The sequence below is a fragment of the Rutilus rutilus genome (genome assembly GCF_951802725.1).
Source record: "Rutilus rutilus genome assembly, chromosome: 13".
Lineage (NCBI taxonomy): Eukaryota > Metazoa > Chordata > Actinopteri > Cypriniformes > Leuciscidae > Rutilus > Rutilus rutilus.
The window spans coordinates 37790633-37803704 of NC_140218.1; the positions used below are offsets into that span (position 1 = coordinate 37790633).

Below are 13072 nucleotides of genomic sequence, written 5' to 3' on the forward strand. Positions count from 1 at the left end.
TCTTTGTATTTAGTTTCTTTGCTTTAGAGTACATTTACACGACAACAATGTACTAAAAATGTCAACGCTTTCGCCTACAGACGACAACATTGTCAAAACGATTCCCCGTTCACACTGATCCGCGAAAACGATAAAAAATCGTTTGTATTCTGTATTCTGTGTTAATTCTGTATTCTGCTGCCAGGCCAGTAGTTGGCGTTGTCACTTTGTAAAGAAACACTACGCACCTATAGACTGAACATGTAACACGTATGCGCGCGACGTCCTCATTTTCACAAATTCACATTCCCTTTCGAATGAGAACTCGCACTGCGTCTGAAGACACTTTGGGGAAAAGTGTATAAAAATACAAAAATAGCGCACTTAACTCCAGAGGGAGTTTAGTGTGCGTTGTGTGATGAGGTCACTGTGATTTGTTCAGTTTGTTGCTTTGTAAGCAGGATTGAGCATTGAGTTTTATTGGCCTCCTCTGGCTTTAGAGAGTCGTTCGGTCCTCTTGTGGCCGCCTTGGTGAACTGTCTTTGATTAGACCCATTTGATCTTATGGCTCGTTTCCACTGAGCAGTACGGTACGGTACGGTACGTAACGGTACGCATTTATTTGCGTTTCCACTATCAAAAGTTGTGAATGGAACCAAAATGCCGAACCGTACCGTACCACTTTTTGGGTACCCTTCCGCTGGGGTACCTAGCACAGTGGTACGGTACTAAAAGGTGGATCAGCCATTAGCCGGGACATGAACGGTGTTCCCTGATCGGTCAAGATCTCTACCGGTATGCTGACTCGGCTGAACAGCAGAAAGAGCTCGTGGGCGATATTCTTCGCGGTGGCTTTCGGGAGAGGGATTTGCTTCGGGGTAGTGAGTAGCGTAGTCGACCACGACGAGGATGTGTTCGTGTCCCCGGGCCGACTTTGGCAACGGCCCTACCAGATCCATCCCGATGCGCTCGAAGGGCACCTCTATGATGGGCAGCGGTATGAGTGGTGTGGGGGGAGGTGACTTGGGTGATGTCTTCTGGCAGACCGGACAGGCTTGACAGAAGCGCTTCACTTCGGCCTCCAGGCCGGGCCAGTGGAACCGGTCTCGAATGCGTTGGGTAGTATTTGCTGCGCCGAGGTGTCCTGCCAATGGATGAGAGTGCGCCAACTACAGGATTGTCTCAGTCTTCGAGCACGGAACCACTAACAGCTTTTTTTCCTCCCTGTCGTGTGTCCCCATGCACGCAGGTGATTGGCTACACTGTCTTGGTCTCGCTGCGTGGGGGCAGAATCTCCTCCCTGACGAGGCTGACGGCGCTGCCCGAATCGAGGACCGCTTTGAATGGCCGGCCGTTGATCTTGATCTCGGCCTCTGGGGCTCCTCTGGGAAGCTTGTGGTGCACCGCACATCCTGCCAACCAAGCCCGAGCTTTGGGAGAAGAGGGCGCTGTTGGCATGGACTCATCTTGTGGCTCGGGGGCCGCCGTCCTGCTTATTGGCCGCGAGGTGCCTTCCGGCGCGCGCTGTTCTGGAGCCATCCTCCGGAGAAAAGGCGGTACTCGCTCCCCAACCTCACGTCGGTGGGTCGCCTCCGCCAGCTCAATCGCCATCACTAGCTCTGACGTGGTTGTGGGGTTTCGCATGCCGACGGCCTGGCGGTAGGTGCGGGGCAGGGCCCGAAGGAGGCGGTCAATGACCACGCATTCCGTTACCTGGGCAGGCGTGGGTGCTCCATCCATCAGCCAATGTTGCGCTATACGAGAAAGTTCGGCCACTTGAGTACGTGCGGGACGTCGGGGCTGATACGACCAGTCATAGAAGCACTGGGCCGCGCACACTGGAGATAGCCCCACTCTAGCTAAAATTTCCCTCTTTACATCCTCATACCTTTCTGCCATCACTGTGGGGAGGCTGAAGAAGGCATGCTGGGCTTCGCCAGTGAGAAGAGGGGCGAGTGTGCGGGCCCAGTCATCCGGGTCCCACCCGTCCGTTGTAGCAGTATTCTCGAACATTTGTAAATATGCCTCGATGTCATCATGGGCGGTCATTTTGGGGAGTAGCTGGGCGGCCTGAACCCGTGGGTCAGGTAATGGAACGCGCTGGCGGGTGGCCGTGCGGAGGGCGGCGATTTCCTGGTCAGCCTGGCTCTGGTGTGTGGCAAAATGCTCCACGATCCGGTGCTGGCGCATGCTGACCTCCGTTGACTGCCGGAGAAGTTCTTCCATCCTGAGGGGAGGAGTACCGCCTGTCTGGAAGAGAACAATGTGAGAATCCGGAGATCACTTGTCGACGGAAACTTCCTTTTAATCTGCCCGCATTCTCCACCACTGTGACGGGGTGGAAGAATCACGCGACAAGGAGAGCTCAAATTAATACCCCGGAGGGTGAATTTATTAACAAGTGCTCGGTGGTGCGGTGCTCTCTGTGATAGATTTCCTTGGTGCGGTGAGTCGGTGCTGTGCTCGTATCAGGTCTGGCTCGGTCACACGCTGGTTTCTGGAAATAACAAGAGACATAGTCTCTTAGTTAGACTAATGTTAGTTCTCAGCATTCAAGACGCCAGTCTTGCCGTTATCCAGCCTCATGCTGCTTATATGGCCGTGGGGAAATTGCCGACAGGTGTGGCCGATCAAGCCATGATGAGCGAGTGCAGGTGTTTCGTTGCTTTCTCCAGGGCAACGCTGATGAGTGCTCGGGATCAAGCCATGATGAGCGAGTGCAGGTGTTTCACGTCTTTCTCCAGGGCAACGCTGATGAGTGCTCGGGATCAAGCCATGATGAGCGAGTGCAGGTGTTTCACGTCTTTCTCCAGGGCAACGCTGATGAGTGCTCGGGATCAAGCCATGATGAGCGAGTGCAGGTGTTTCGCGTCTTTCTCCAGGGCAACGCTGATGAGTGCTCGGGACGCTCGTCACAATATATATATATTGTTATAAATAGGCTAATGTTACATGCAATGAATATAATCAATACGCGTTGCCTGAACCACATTTGTGTGGCTATAATGTTTAAGATTTCTTTAAATGAAACCGTAAAGAGGCAGTGTGGTGTTTTATAACATATCTCGTTTTATTGTTGCCTAAAATGTACATACAGAGATAACCGGAGTAACGTTAGCAGAGCAAGCTGATTGACGCTTTGAAGAACGCGCTGTTCCATCAGCAGAATTACCGGACTCGCGTCCTCGGGAGTCATTCTCCTGAGCTGGACTTGGCAAGTCCGATCTTTGCGTTCTTGCTATTGAGAATCGCCTAATGTCGGCGGCGGCGCTTGGCTTCTTGTGACAAACATGCCGAGAAGCAAGAACCAGATCTGCTGTATGTCATCCATTGTTGTTTATGTCGCTTTCTTCTTCGCGCGAAAATGACGTCGATCGCTTCTTTCCGGCATAGGCTACACCACGCCTATCAAGTAAGGGTACTGTTGGCAGTGGAAACGCTAGCCGATTCATGGTTTACCGACCCGAACCGTACCGTACTGTACCGCTCAGTGGAAATGAGCCATTAGGGAACAGAGTCACTGTTCAGTGTTGACCTGAGTGAGGGACTGGTCTCCGGCATATCATCCCTTGAGTCTGTTTGTGCTTGTCACAGCCATTTAGGCAGTTATTGCCTCAGCATGGCGGAGTGGGTACTCGTTCCCCATAGTGTCTTCGGACGCAGTGTGTGTTCCTTTGAGTGCAGTGTGTGTTCACGTTTGAGTCATGTGCTTCAGACACCGTGCTCTGCAGGCGTTCCCCAAAGTGTCTTCGCACTCGTTCCCTTCTCAGGGATCCATGGATACATGCGCAGACGTTTTTGTAGTTTAAAAGGAGAGGATAACGGTATCATTATCAAAGTGCAAACTTGCATTTTGAAACCCATTTTCAAAAGTTTGCGTTTTCAGGCCCCCAAAACTCTGTTGTCGTGTAAGTGAATGGCCAAAACGCATAAAAAGTGTTCCTGGTCTTTGTTTTACCCCTAATTTTGTATATGTAATTATAGCCTTGTGTTGCAGTGTTTAGTCCATTCTTGTTCTTGTTGTTTTCGTTGGTTTGGTTCTCCAGTGCCCCAGCGTATGGCTATATCGAGTTTGTTTTGCTTAAATAACAGTATAATATTATAGATCTTTCGTGACGTAACGGCGCTTTGACTGTCGGGAAGAAGTCTGATGGAGTGCTCGCTTCGAGCGCGCATATCGACGGCAAACGGGGCACTCGCGAGCACCCTTCTGAAACCTAAAATGACAAATGGGAATCCCTACGGTCTCATGGACTTAACACACATGTGCAAACAGCAGCCATTGTAAGTCCACAAGACCGAAAGTGCATATGAAGTGTGTCATTTGGGACAGGGCCTTAGCAGTGACTTAGATAACAAAAACAACACAAACTCTAATAACGATACGCTGGGGCACAGGAGAACGAGAAACGCAGGAACCAAACCATTCGCATAACAACATCAAGAACGGACAACTAAGGCCTGAAATACAGGGCTATAAATACACACAAACTGAGGGGTAAAACAAGCAACAGGTGCGACTTATTTAACAAACCAATGAGTAACCATGGAAACAAAGGCCACACTCACGCACACACACACTCTCTCACACACACACACACACACACACACAAAACCTTTTTTAACTGAGCTATTTAACGGAGGTATTTTGAGTTTGCTGGTACGGGCAGGTGAGGTTTAAGGGTCGGTTAAGGTGTTCAACAGTGCAATTATAGTGGATGTCATTACAGAAACTTTACAACATTTTTGTGGATAGAATTTCAAAAGTTTGAGGGTTTTAACGTTTGAACGTGAAGATTTTATGATATAAATATGTGTATTGTCACTTGTAGTGTTTGTTGATTCTTGTGAGAGTGAACCCAGCTGTGGGAATGAGCAGTCAAGTGTCCGGATGTCTCAGCGGTAGCTATATTAGACATTGCCTAATCAAGTCATAGCTCATCAAATCGCAATATATAACAAAATAATCACAAAATAAATTTTGGGCCAAAAACACGACATCATATATTCATTTTATTTTATGCTCTGAATGTCGTCACAGTTTGAGTTTTACATTGACTGTACACAGACATAGATAACCATTACATTAAAAAAAAATCTCAAATTACAAGCATTCTCTGTTCTACAACAACTAAATAAAACCCGAAATGCCCGTTTCCGTTAGCCATTTGTGGGAGTGTTTGATTTGGACAGTGATGATAGCAGCCTGTGAGGAGAGACACAGACAGACAGTGACGAGACCAGACACACTATACACACTATACACACAATGACTTACGGGCAATGACTTACCCCTTTGAATTAGGGGTCCCTAATATATATATATATAACTGCTCAAATGTGTCTCTACAGGGCCTAACAGTGGGTGCTTTCATGCCGTCATTGACTGATCACTGCAGTAACACACGACACAGGACTGACCCGCAACAACCGGGCGCACACGTGAGAGGATGCGGAGGCCAGTTAAGATATACAGTATCATCAGAAGTGGAATAAAGAGTGTTGCATTTGAACATTCACTGCACATTGTTGAGGTCTCGCCTGTCAATCAGATTATTATTACGTTATTAACATTTTATACAGAAACAAAAACTCTGGAAAGTGTGACACTGAAGTAATATAAATATAAAAGCTTTTAAATTTCCTGTTAAAGTCAACATGAAACGACGTTCACAAACACATTTGACTTCCTTTATTGTGAGTGAAGCATGATATTAAACATGAAAAAAGTAGGGTGTGTGGGGAGGGGACTTAATAAAGTACAATATCTTTTTTCTTCAAATGAATGTGCACCAGTGAATCGTGCACAGTAAGACCAGGAACGTCTTCAGAAAGTAAAACGGCGAGATCTGGTTTCATGTTGACTTGAGAACAGCAGACTGAATATTGCACTCGAGAGATGTGATATAGTGCTTTGGTTCGGGGTCATGAAAACATAATTACAAAACTGAAATATTGGGGAACACTTTATAATAACTGCACGCTATTAATCATTAGTTAAGCATTACTAAACAGTTAATTTATAAAGCATTAATAGACATTAATAAGCAGTTCATAAATACAGCTATAAATGCTTTATTCTTGATATCTAAGGATATCTATAATGTGTTTAATAATTGTATTTTCATACTTTATTAATGATCAACTTATCATTTCTAAATGAAGTATTACATTATTTACAAACCAGTTATTTAGGAGTTGTCAGTGTGTTCATAAGATCCCTTAGAAAGTGTGAGTAAATGATTAATAAACTGTTTAAATACATATTATTATTCAGACATATAGTAATAGTTACTTAGTGTGTTAATAAATGCTTTATTCACACTATTACAGGCAGTTATAAAGCGTTTAGTGGTGGTCAGTGAGCTCATCTAAAGTGAGGACTAGTTATGCCCTGGTAAAGCGTTTATAAAGGAGATTTAAAGGCTGGTAAATATTTCTATGTTCTGTATCAGTGTGTGTGTGTGTGTGTGTGTGTTTCCTTTTCTGTTTAAAAGATCAATGAGTCTTTAAATCTCCTTTATAAACGCTTTAAAGCATGCAAATAATGGTAAATAATGTAACTGGTTTGTAAATAATGCTATACTTCATTTAGAAATGATAAATTGATCATTAATAAAGTATGAAAATACAATTATTAAACACATTCTAGATATCCTTATATATGAAGAATAAAGCATTTATAGCTGTATTTATGAACTGCTTATTAATGTCTATTAATGCTTTATAAATGTTTAGTAATGCTTAACTGATGATTAATAGCGTGCAGTTATTATGAAGTGTTCCCACATATGGTTGTTCAGTTTTCAGCTTATATATCTGATCAGAATGCATCTTTACAACAGCTTCATTTCACAGACCAGACGTGATTTCCTAGAGATAAACATTCCTCTAAACATACAGACGCTTGCATAATATAGCAGAATATTCACCTGAAACATCTCCTGGTTGTTCAAAAGTTAAATAAAAGAAAAACAAAAGTACTTTTTACATGATTGCACTTCATTGTCATGGTAACACTGGTTTATTTTCTAGAATAAATAAACACCCAAAAACAACATCGAGAACAAATCACAGGTAAAGCCTAGCCGATCACGTTGACGTTGCGTTGGATGAAAACACTGGTTTGATGAGGATCTACACGCCACTATGCTGAAGAGTGAAGACGCTTTCGCCCATCATGACCAACATATTGCACTTATGAAGAAACGAGAGCGATCTTTAATAGATAGAAAAATAATCCAGTCACTGGCCCTCAGCGGTCCTGTGCGAAACATGGGGGAAGTCCGCAGCATCTCTCTCCAGTTAAAGGCATGCAAGCTCCGTCTGAGACGCTGTACAGCAGCTCGAAGCCACATCACTGCACTTGTGCTTCACAATCTCCTCACATCCGATCCCAGTGGAAGTTTCTAGAGCATTCTGAAATATGACTGACTCAAACTGACCAAGATATTGTTCTTAAAAAGTTCATTTTTTACAGTGTTCTATAACATCGCTTTTTGCTTACAATGGTTTCAGTTGCACTACTGTACTATAATACTACACACACACACACACACACACACACACACACACACACACAGAGCTGACGGGTGCAATGGCCATTGGCACGTTCATTTATGATTGTTAGACAACATATAGAGCTGTCATCTACACATACAGTGTTAGAACATCTATCTGTCATTCTGCTAGTCTGAATGAATGTTAGTCTCAAAAACACTATGTTTGATTACAGGCAAACTTACTCTTCCACTGTGTGTGTTTCAACCAAACCCCTCGACAGCATCAGGAAGATACTGCGCATGAAGGCAGCAAAGCCTTTCTAGGACCATTGAGATCATTTGTAGAGTCATATACTAAGCACAATTTTGCACATTTAAATAAAAAACTAAATCCTATTAGAATGATATCACTGCAGTGTGAAAAACAATATTATTATATAATATTTGTTTTAATGTTTGCTTTCATTTAAAAATTGTTATATTGTATTTTAAAAATAATCGGATGAGAATCACTTTTGATGATAATAAAAAACTAAGCAACACTTCATTTTGATGGTCCACTTTAGACATTTTGCTGACTGTGAGTAACTTTGCATGTCAATAGCAGTCATTAGAGTTATTAGTAGACTGTCTGATTAATATCTACTCACTCTTTATTTTGATGCTCCAGCAGACAATCTACTTTTCAACTTCGTCAACTTGTTCTACTAACCCGAACCGAACAGTCCATAATACTCTAATGAGCGTTAGTTGACATGTAGAAGCAAAGTTACTTATAGTTAGTAGAATGTTTAAAAAGTGGACCATCGAAATGAAGTGATGCCAAAAAGGAATGATAATAATTTTTTGCAAATTGTCATGAATATATATGTCACAATGCAATAGATCTTAATGGTCCTTGATTTTTTTAATGCAAACTATGATTTCTTAATTCTAATGTTGAGTCAGTCACCCGAGGGCAGAGCGCTGAGAGAGAGACAGATGCTCTTCCGCTCTGCTCGGGTTTGGCTGGTATGGCTCATCGAGTGTCCGTCTGAAGCGCTGACCCCGGCGTGTGCTGATGGGTGGAGCTCCTGGAGGAAGTGACATCACTGAGAGTGGTGTGCGTGAGGCTGGGCGGTGTGGTGCAGGTTTGACAGATCTGGCGTGTGGGATGGGGAGGTGGAGGGCAGCCCAACACAGGGACCTGAGGAGGAGGAGGAGGAGGAGGAGGAGGAAGAGTCTGTCAGGAGACAGATGATCCCGGAAGGAAGCTTCTCTCTGGCTCAGAGGACGACTGCTAAAGATGGAGTCCTGCGAGGAGAGAGATGTGGACCAAACATCAACATTTGCATATTCATTTTCTCCACAGGCATTAATAAAAGTTCCCTTTCAGATCAGACACTTCGGGAACTCTGGCCTGGAGTCCCATGAGCATGCTGACATTTCACTTTTACAGGAAAACGAGTGTAGAAAAGCCTTCGAAGTGTTGGTATTTTTTTTTTTTATAAAATGTAACTTTTTATACATTTAATCATTTAGCAGAATCTTTTATCCAAAGTGACTTACAAATGAGGAGAGCAATAGAAGCAGTAAAACTAACATTAGGACAACAATATGCAAGTGCTGTGACCCTTCCCAGTTTAGTCTAACGCAGACAAAAAAGAAAAGAAAGCGTTAGGGTTAGCTGTCTTATTTCGTTATTTTTGACAGACGATTACATTGTTTGATTCCCAATGTTAGATATTTTGAATGGATGAAGAATAAGAAGAACTAATCAGCAATCTACTTTGAATCGATATAGGCCGACTCAAACCATCCACCCATCAAAATGACAGGATGAAGTATAATGAACACAACCAAACTGAAGTCCACATTTGTCTTGATCTGACCCAGTGTTTGAAGGTCACTGAAAGTGAAGTGGGACTTTCAGGAGCCAGCGGATGACGTGACATCAGCTAGAGCAGCGTGACACCACCACCAGGACAAGTAATTCCTTGTGTCTGCTTTACTATAAAACATACACATTGTGTCCACTTCACTAACACACAACACACTCATTGCGACCAGTTTAACAGATGCATATTTTTATGGTACTGTAAGTTAGAACAGCCTGAACTGCAACCGGTGACAATAGTCGACTAACTACAACCAATTATCTAGCCCTCTGTTTCAGCCTAGAGCTCAAAATGTGACTTTGTGAAACAGACTGTCCTTAACTAAAATGTTGCTATAGTAGCGTAATAATATTAATGCTAGAAAGCCTCTGCACTTAGCAATTGTGATTTTGTTAAATAGTCTATTCTATTTCATCATTAAAAGTCTATATTCAGGATAGTCCGGGTGAGGGGGCAGACTGCGATCTGGAGACGGCAGGAGGACACGGGTTAGGCCAGCCTCTCCAGGCAGTGTGTGTGCCATGTGTAGGATAGTCATCCCTCTGCACTACATAGGCTGGCTGCCCATCAAAATCCTGCTTCAAACTGCTAGCGAGACATCTTTTGTGATCATCTTCTTGTGATAAATTTCGCCTAACCAAACACCCTGAATAAAACTGGGGATGGGTCTACTGTAACAGAGTTTGATATCATATGTGTGTAATTTTGTGTCTGTGGCAGAGGTGGACTAAGTACACAACTTCCTTACTTGAGTGAAAGAACAGAAACTACTGGTCAAATATTACTCTGTTACAAGTTAAAGTTGTAAAGACCGATTTTTACTTAAGTAAAAGTATAGAAGTTCTCGTTTTTAAAAGTACTTAAGTATCAAAAGTTAAAGGTAAATGTCAATGCATTGTTTTATTACTGTTGCATTGTTGTGTGTAATTACTTACATTACCTTATGCCTCTGAATCTATGCCTACCCTCATATCAATATCACATGTATTTCTAGAACACAGTTCAGTAGTGGGATTTAATGTGAGATTGCATAAGTCACTCAATAACATCCACAATGGTTTCGGACACCCAAATGGCTGTTCCCTCAAATACTGCCCTATTTAAAGTTTTTTGGCTTTTAGTATGAATATGTTAGCCTTGCTGTTATCTATAAGCTAGTGTGCTCCAAAACAATGACAAAATTCACATTTAGAAGACCAAACCCAACTTTGAAAATGAAAATCAGGTTCCAACACCAGATTGACGTTCATCTCCAACGTTGGATAGATGTTGTATTGTGGTTGAAAATGAAAATTGGGTTGACGTAAGAAACCAACAGCAGTGGAGTTCTGGCATCAACCCGACTTTCATTTCCAACCAAAATCCAAAGTCTGTCGGCTAAAAGCCAGTTTCTGATGTAAAACCGACGTCGGGCTCTGACGTCAACCTGACTTTCATTTGAAAAGTTGCAACCAAAATCATCCCCTGACTGATGTTACTACTTTCTACCCAAGGACTTTGACAGAATTGTAGTGGAGTAAAAAGTACGATATTTGTATTTCAAATGTGGTGAAGTTAAAGTAAAAAGTTTCCAGAAAAAATAATACTAAAGTACATATACTCAGAAAGTCTACTTAAGTACAGTACTCAAGTAAATGTACTTTGTTACTGTCCACCTCTGGTCTGTGGTGAGCATGCCAATAGGGATGAACTCTTTAGCTGTTTATTCACCATTAAAATGGAGTAGGTCCAAAGGTACACTATAGTATCCCCAGGGACGCTGCCATAAGACCCAAGAGTTTGTGGATCTCTTGTCCTGCTCTAAACTGATCCCGGCAATCATGCATGAACAAATATTGTCTGTTGCCTCAGAAGACTTTTCTAAAGATTTTAGCCTCAAACCTAGCCTCTGTAAATGAAAATCGAGAACTAAGTCTGGATGTCGAATTACCAACTACTCCGAATGCGCTAGAATCAGGCAATCATCAAGTCATTTAACACCCTAGAGCCTCAATGGAGCCAAAATCCATACATTTTGTGAACATACAAGCCACAAAGGCAAGGTCAAAAGGAACAACCTTGAACTAGTTAGCTTTGCCTGAAGCAAACCTGAGGATTTCCCTTTGTCTCTAGACCAGGGGTAGGCAAGTTCGGTCCTAAAGAGCCACTGTCTTGCAGAGTTTAGCTCCAACCCTGAAAAAACCCTCACCTGCCTGTAGCCTTAGTAATCCTGAAGACATTGATTAGCTTGTTCAGGTGAGTTTGATTAGGGTTGGAGCTAAACTCTGCAGGACAGCGGCTCTTTAGGACCGAACTTGCCTAACCCTGCTCTAGACCAAGGGTCTTCAATGCGGGAGAGCTAACTTCCTGCAGACTTCCTTACCAACCCTGCTCTAACACACCTGCCCCAACACACCCGCCCCAACACACCTGCCCCAACACACCTGCTCCAACTAGGGGTGTGCATTGGCACTGCCCTCACGATTCGATTCGATTACGATTCACCAGGTAACGATTCGATTCAATTCGATTCTACGATGCATTGCGATGCATCAAAATTCTACTGCACACAACAAGGCAAAATATTCATCACTCATGAGGCAATACAAGCAATGCAAGATATTGAACAACAGATTTTATTGGCTGCTATGTGTGTATTATCACTCTCCTGTATCTTTGACATAAATGTCATTAAATAAAATATTTTTCAAACCTGAAAAAGAAAGCATAAATCACTGCTTTCAGTGCTTTGAATGAGAAATGTTTCTCTTCTCTCTGCTTGAGAACCATTTGAAATTAAATTTCAACTTTATTGTCCAACTCAAGGCCAGAAAATAAACAGTGTAGGGTGTAACGGTTCACAAAATTCATGGTTCGGTTCAATACGATACACTTGTGTCATGGTTCGGTACGTTTTCGATACAGCAAAAAGAAAGAAATGCCAGAGAAATTTCCTTGTTTTTTTGTTTTTTTTTATTCTTTTTTTATTAGAACTAACATCATAAAGTATGACATTTTTTTTCTTTGAGCAATGATGGAGCTATAATTGACTCTTCTTAGGAGCATATAAAACAAAACAGCTCCTTGGAAAAAATTGTATGTAATATTTTGTGCTTATAAACAAATGTTTATTTTAGTTTAGATTAACATTTGAGGGCAGCAATGTTATTCATAATGTCGAAATAAATCCGACATAACGTTACTTGAAAGCATTATAGCCTACTATTCCTGCCAAACTTCCAAAGTTGCAGTTAGTGTTACTACAGTAAAGCCATGGTGAATGTTGCTGATCTGTGGGCACTGGATAGTTCATTCATGTCACAATGTTTCTTCCTGGTTTCCACGTCAGCGCTGTTTGATCCGTTAATAACGGAGAAATGTGAATGTTTCTCACTAGATCTCGCAGCGATGTTATTACTTTAGTGGCGAGTTCAAATGTTTTCTTTACTGGATCTCTTAGCGTTGTGTAGTATAAGATCGGCTCGCGCTGCGTTGGTCCAAACTGATAAACAGTCCGTCACGAGTAGCTCAGTTTCGTTCCGCTTACATTGCGTTTGCCATTTGATGTTGTGGTCGCGCCAGCGTCTACATTATGAGCGCGCTCGCGACGCGCTTACATTTGAAATAACCGTTCGGTTTGAAAATGCGTGCCTTGTACCGAACGGTTTAGTACGAATATGCGTACCGTTACACCCCTAAAACAGTGACATAATCGATTATGGCACTTTGCCGCAT

At 42.8% G+C, this 13072-nt stretch overlaps 1 protein-coding gene across 10 annotated transcripts in view; it reads right to left on the reverse strand.

The window, feature by feature from the left end:
- Positions 1 to 8482: 8482 nt before the first annotated feature.
- Positions 8483 to 13072, reverse strand: part of iqsec1a (IQ motif and Sec7 domain ArfGEF 1a) — an 88311-nt gene continuing 83721 nt past the window's right edge. For all 10 annotated transcript variants that reach the window (XM_084429144.1, XM_084429146.1, XM_084429153.1 and 7 more), the window contains one exon: positions 8483 to 8774. In XM_084429144.1, coding sequence (XP_084285270.1) covers positions 8761 to 8774 — 14 coding nt within the window. In that variant the 3' untranslated portion in view covers positions 8483 to 8760. The remainder of the gene's footprint in view (positions 8775 to 13072) is intronic.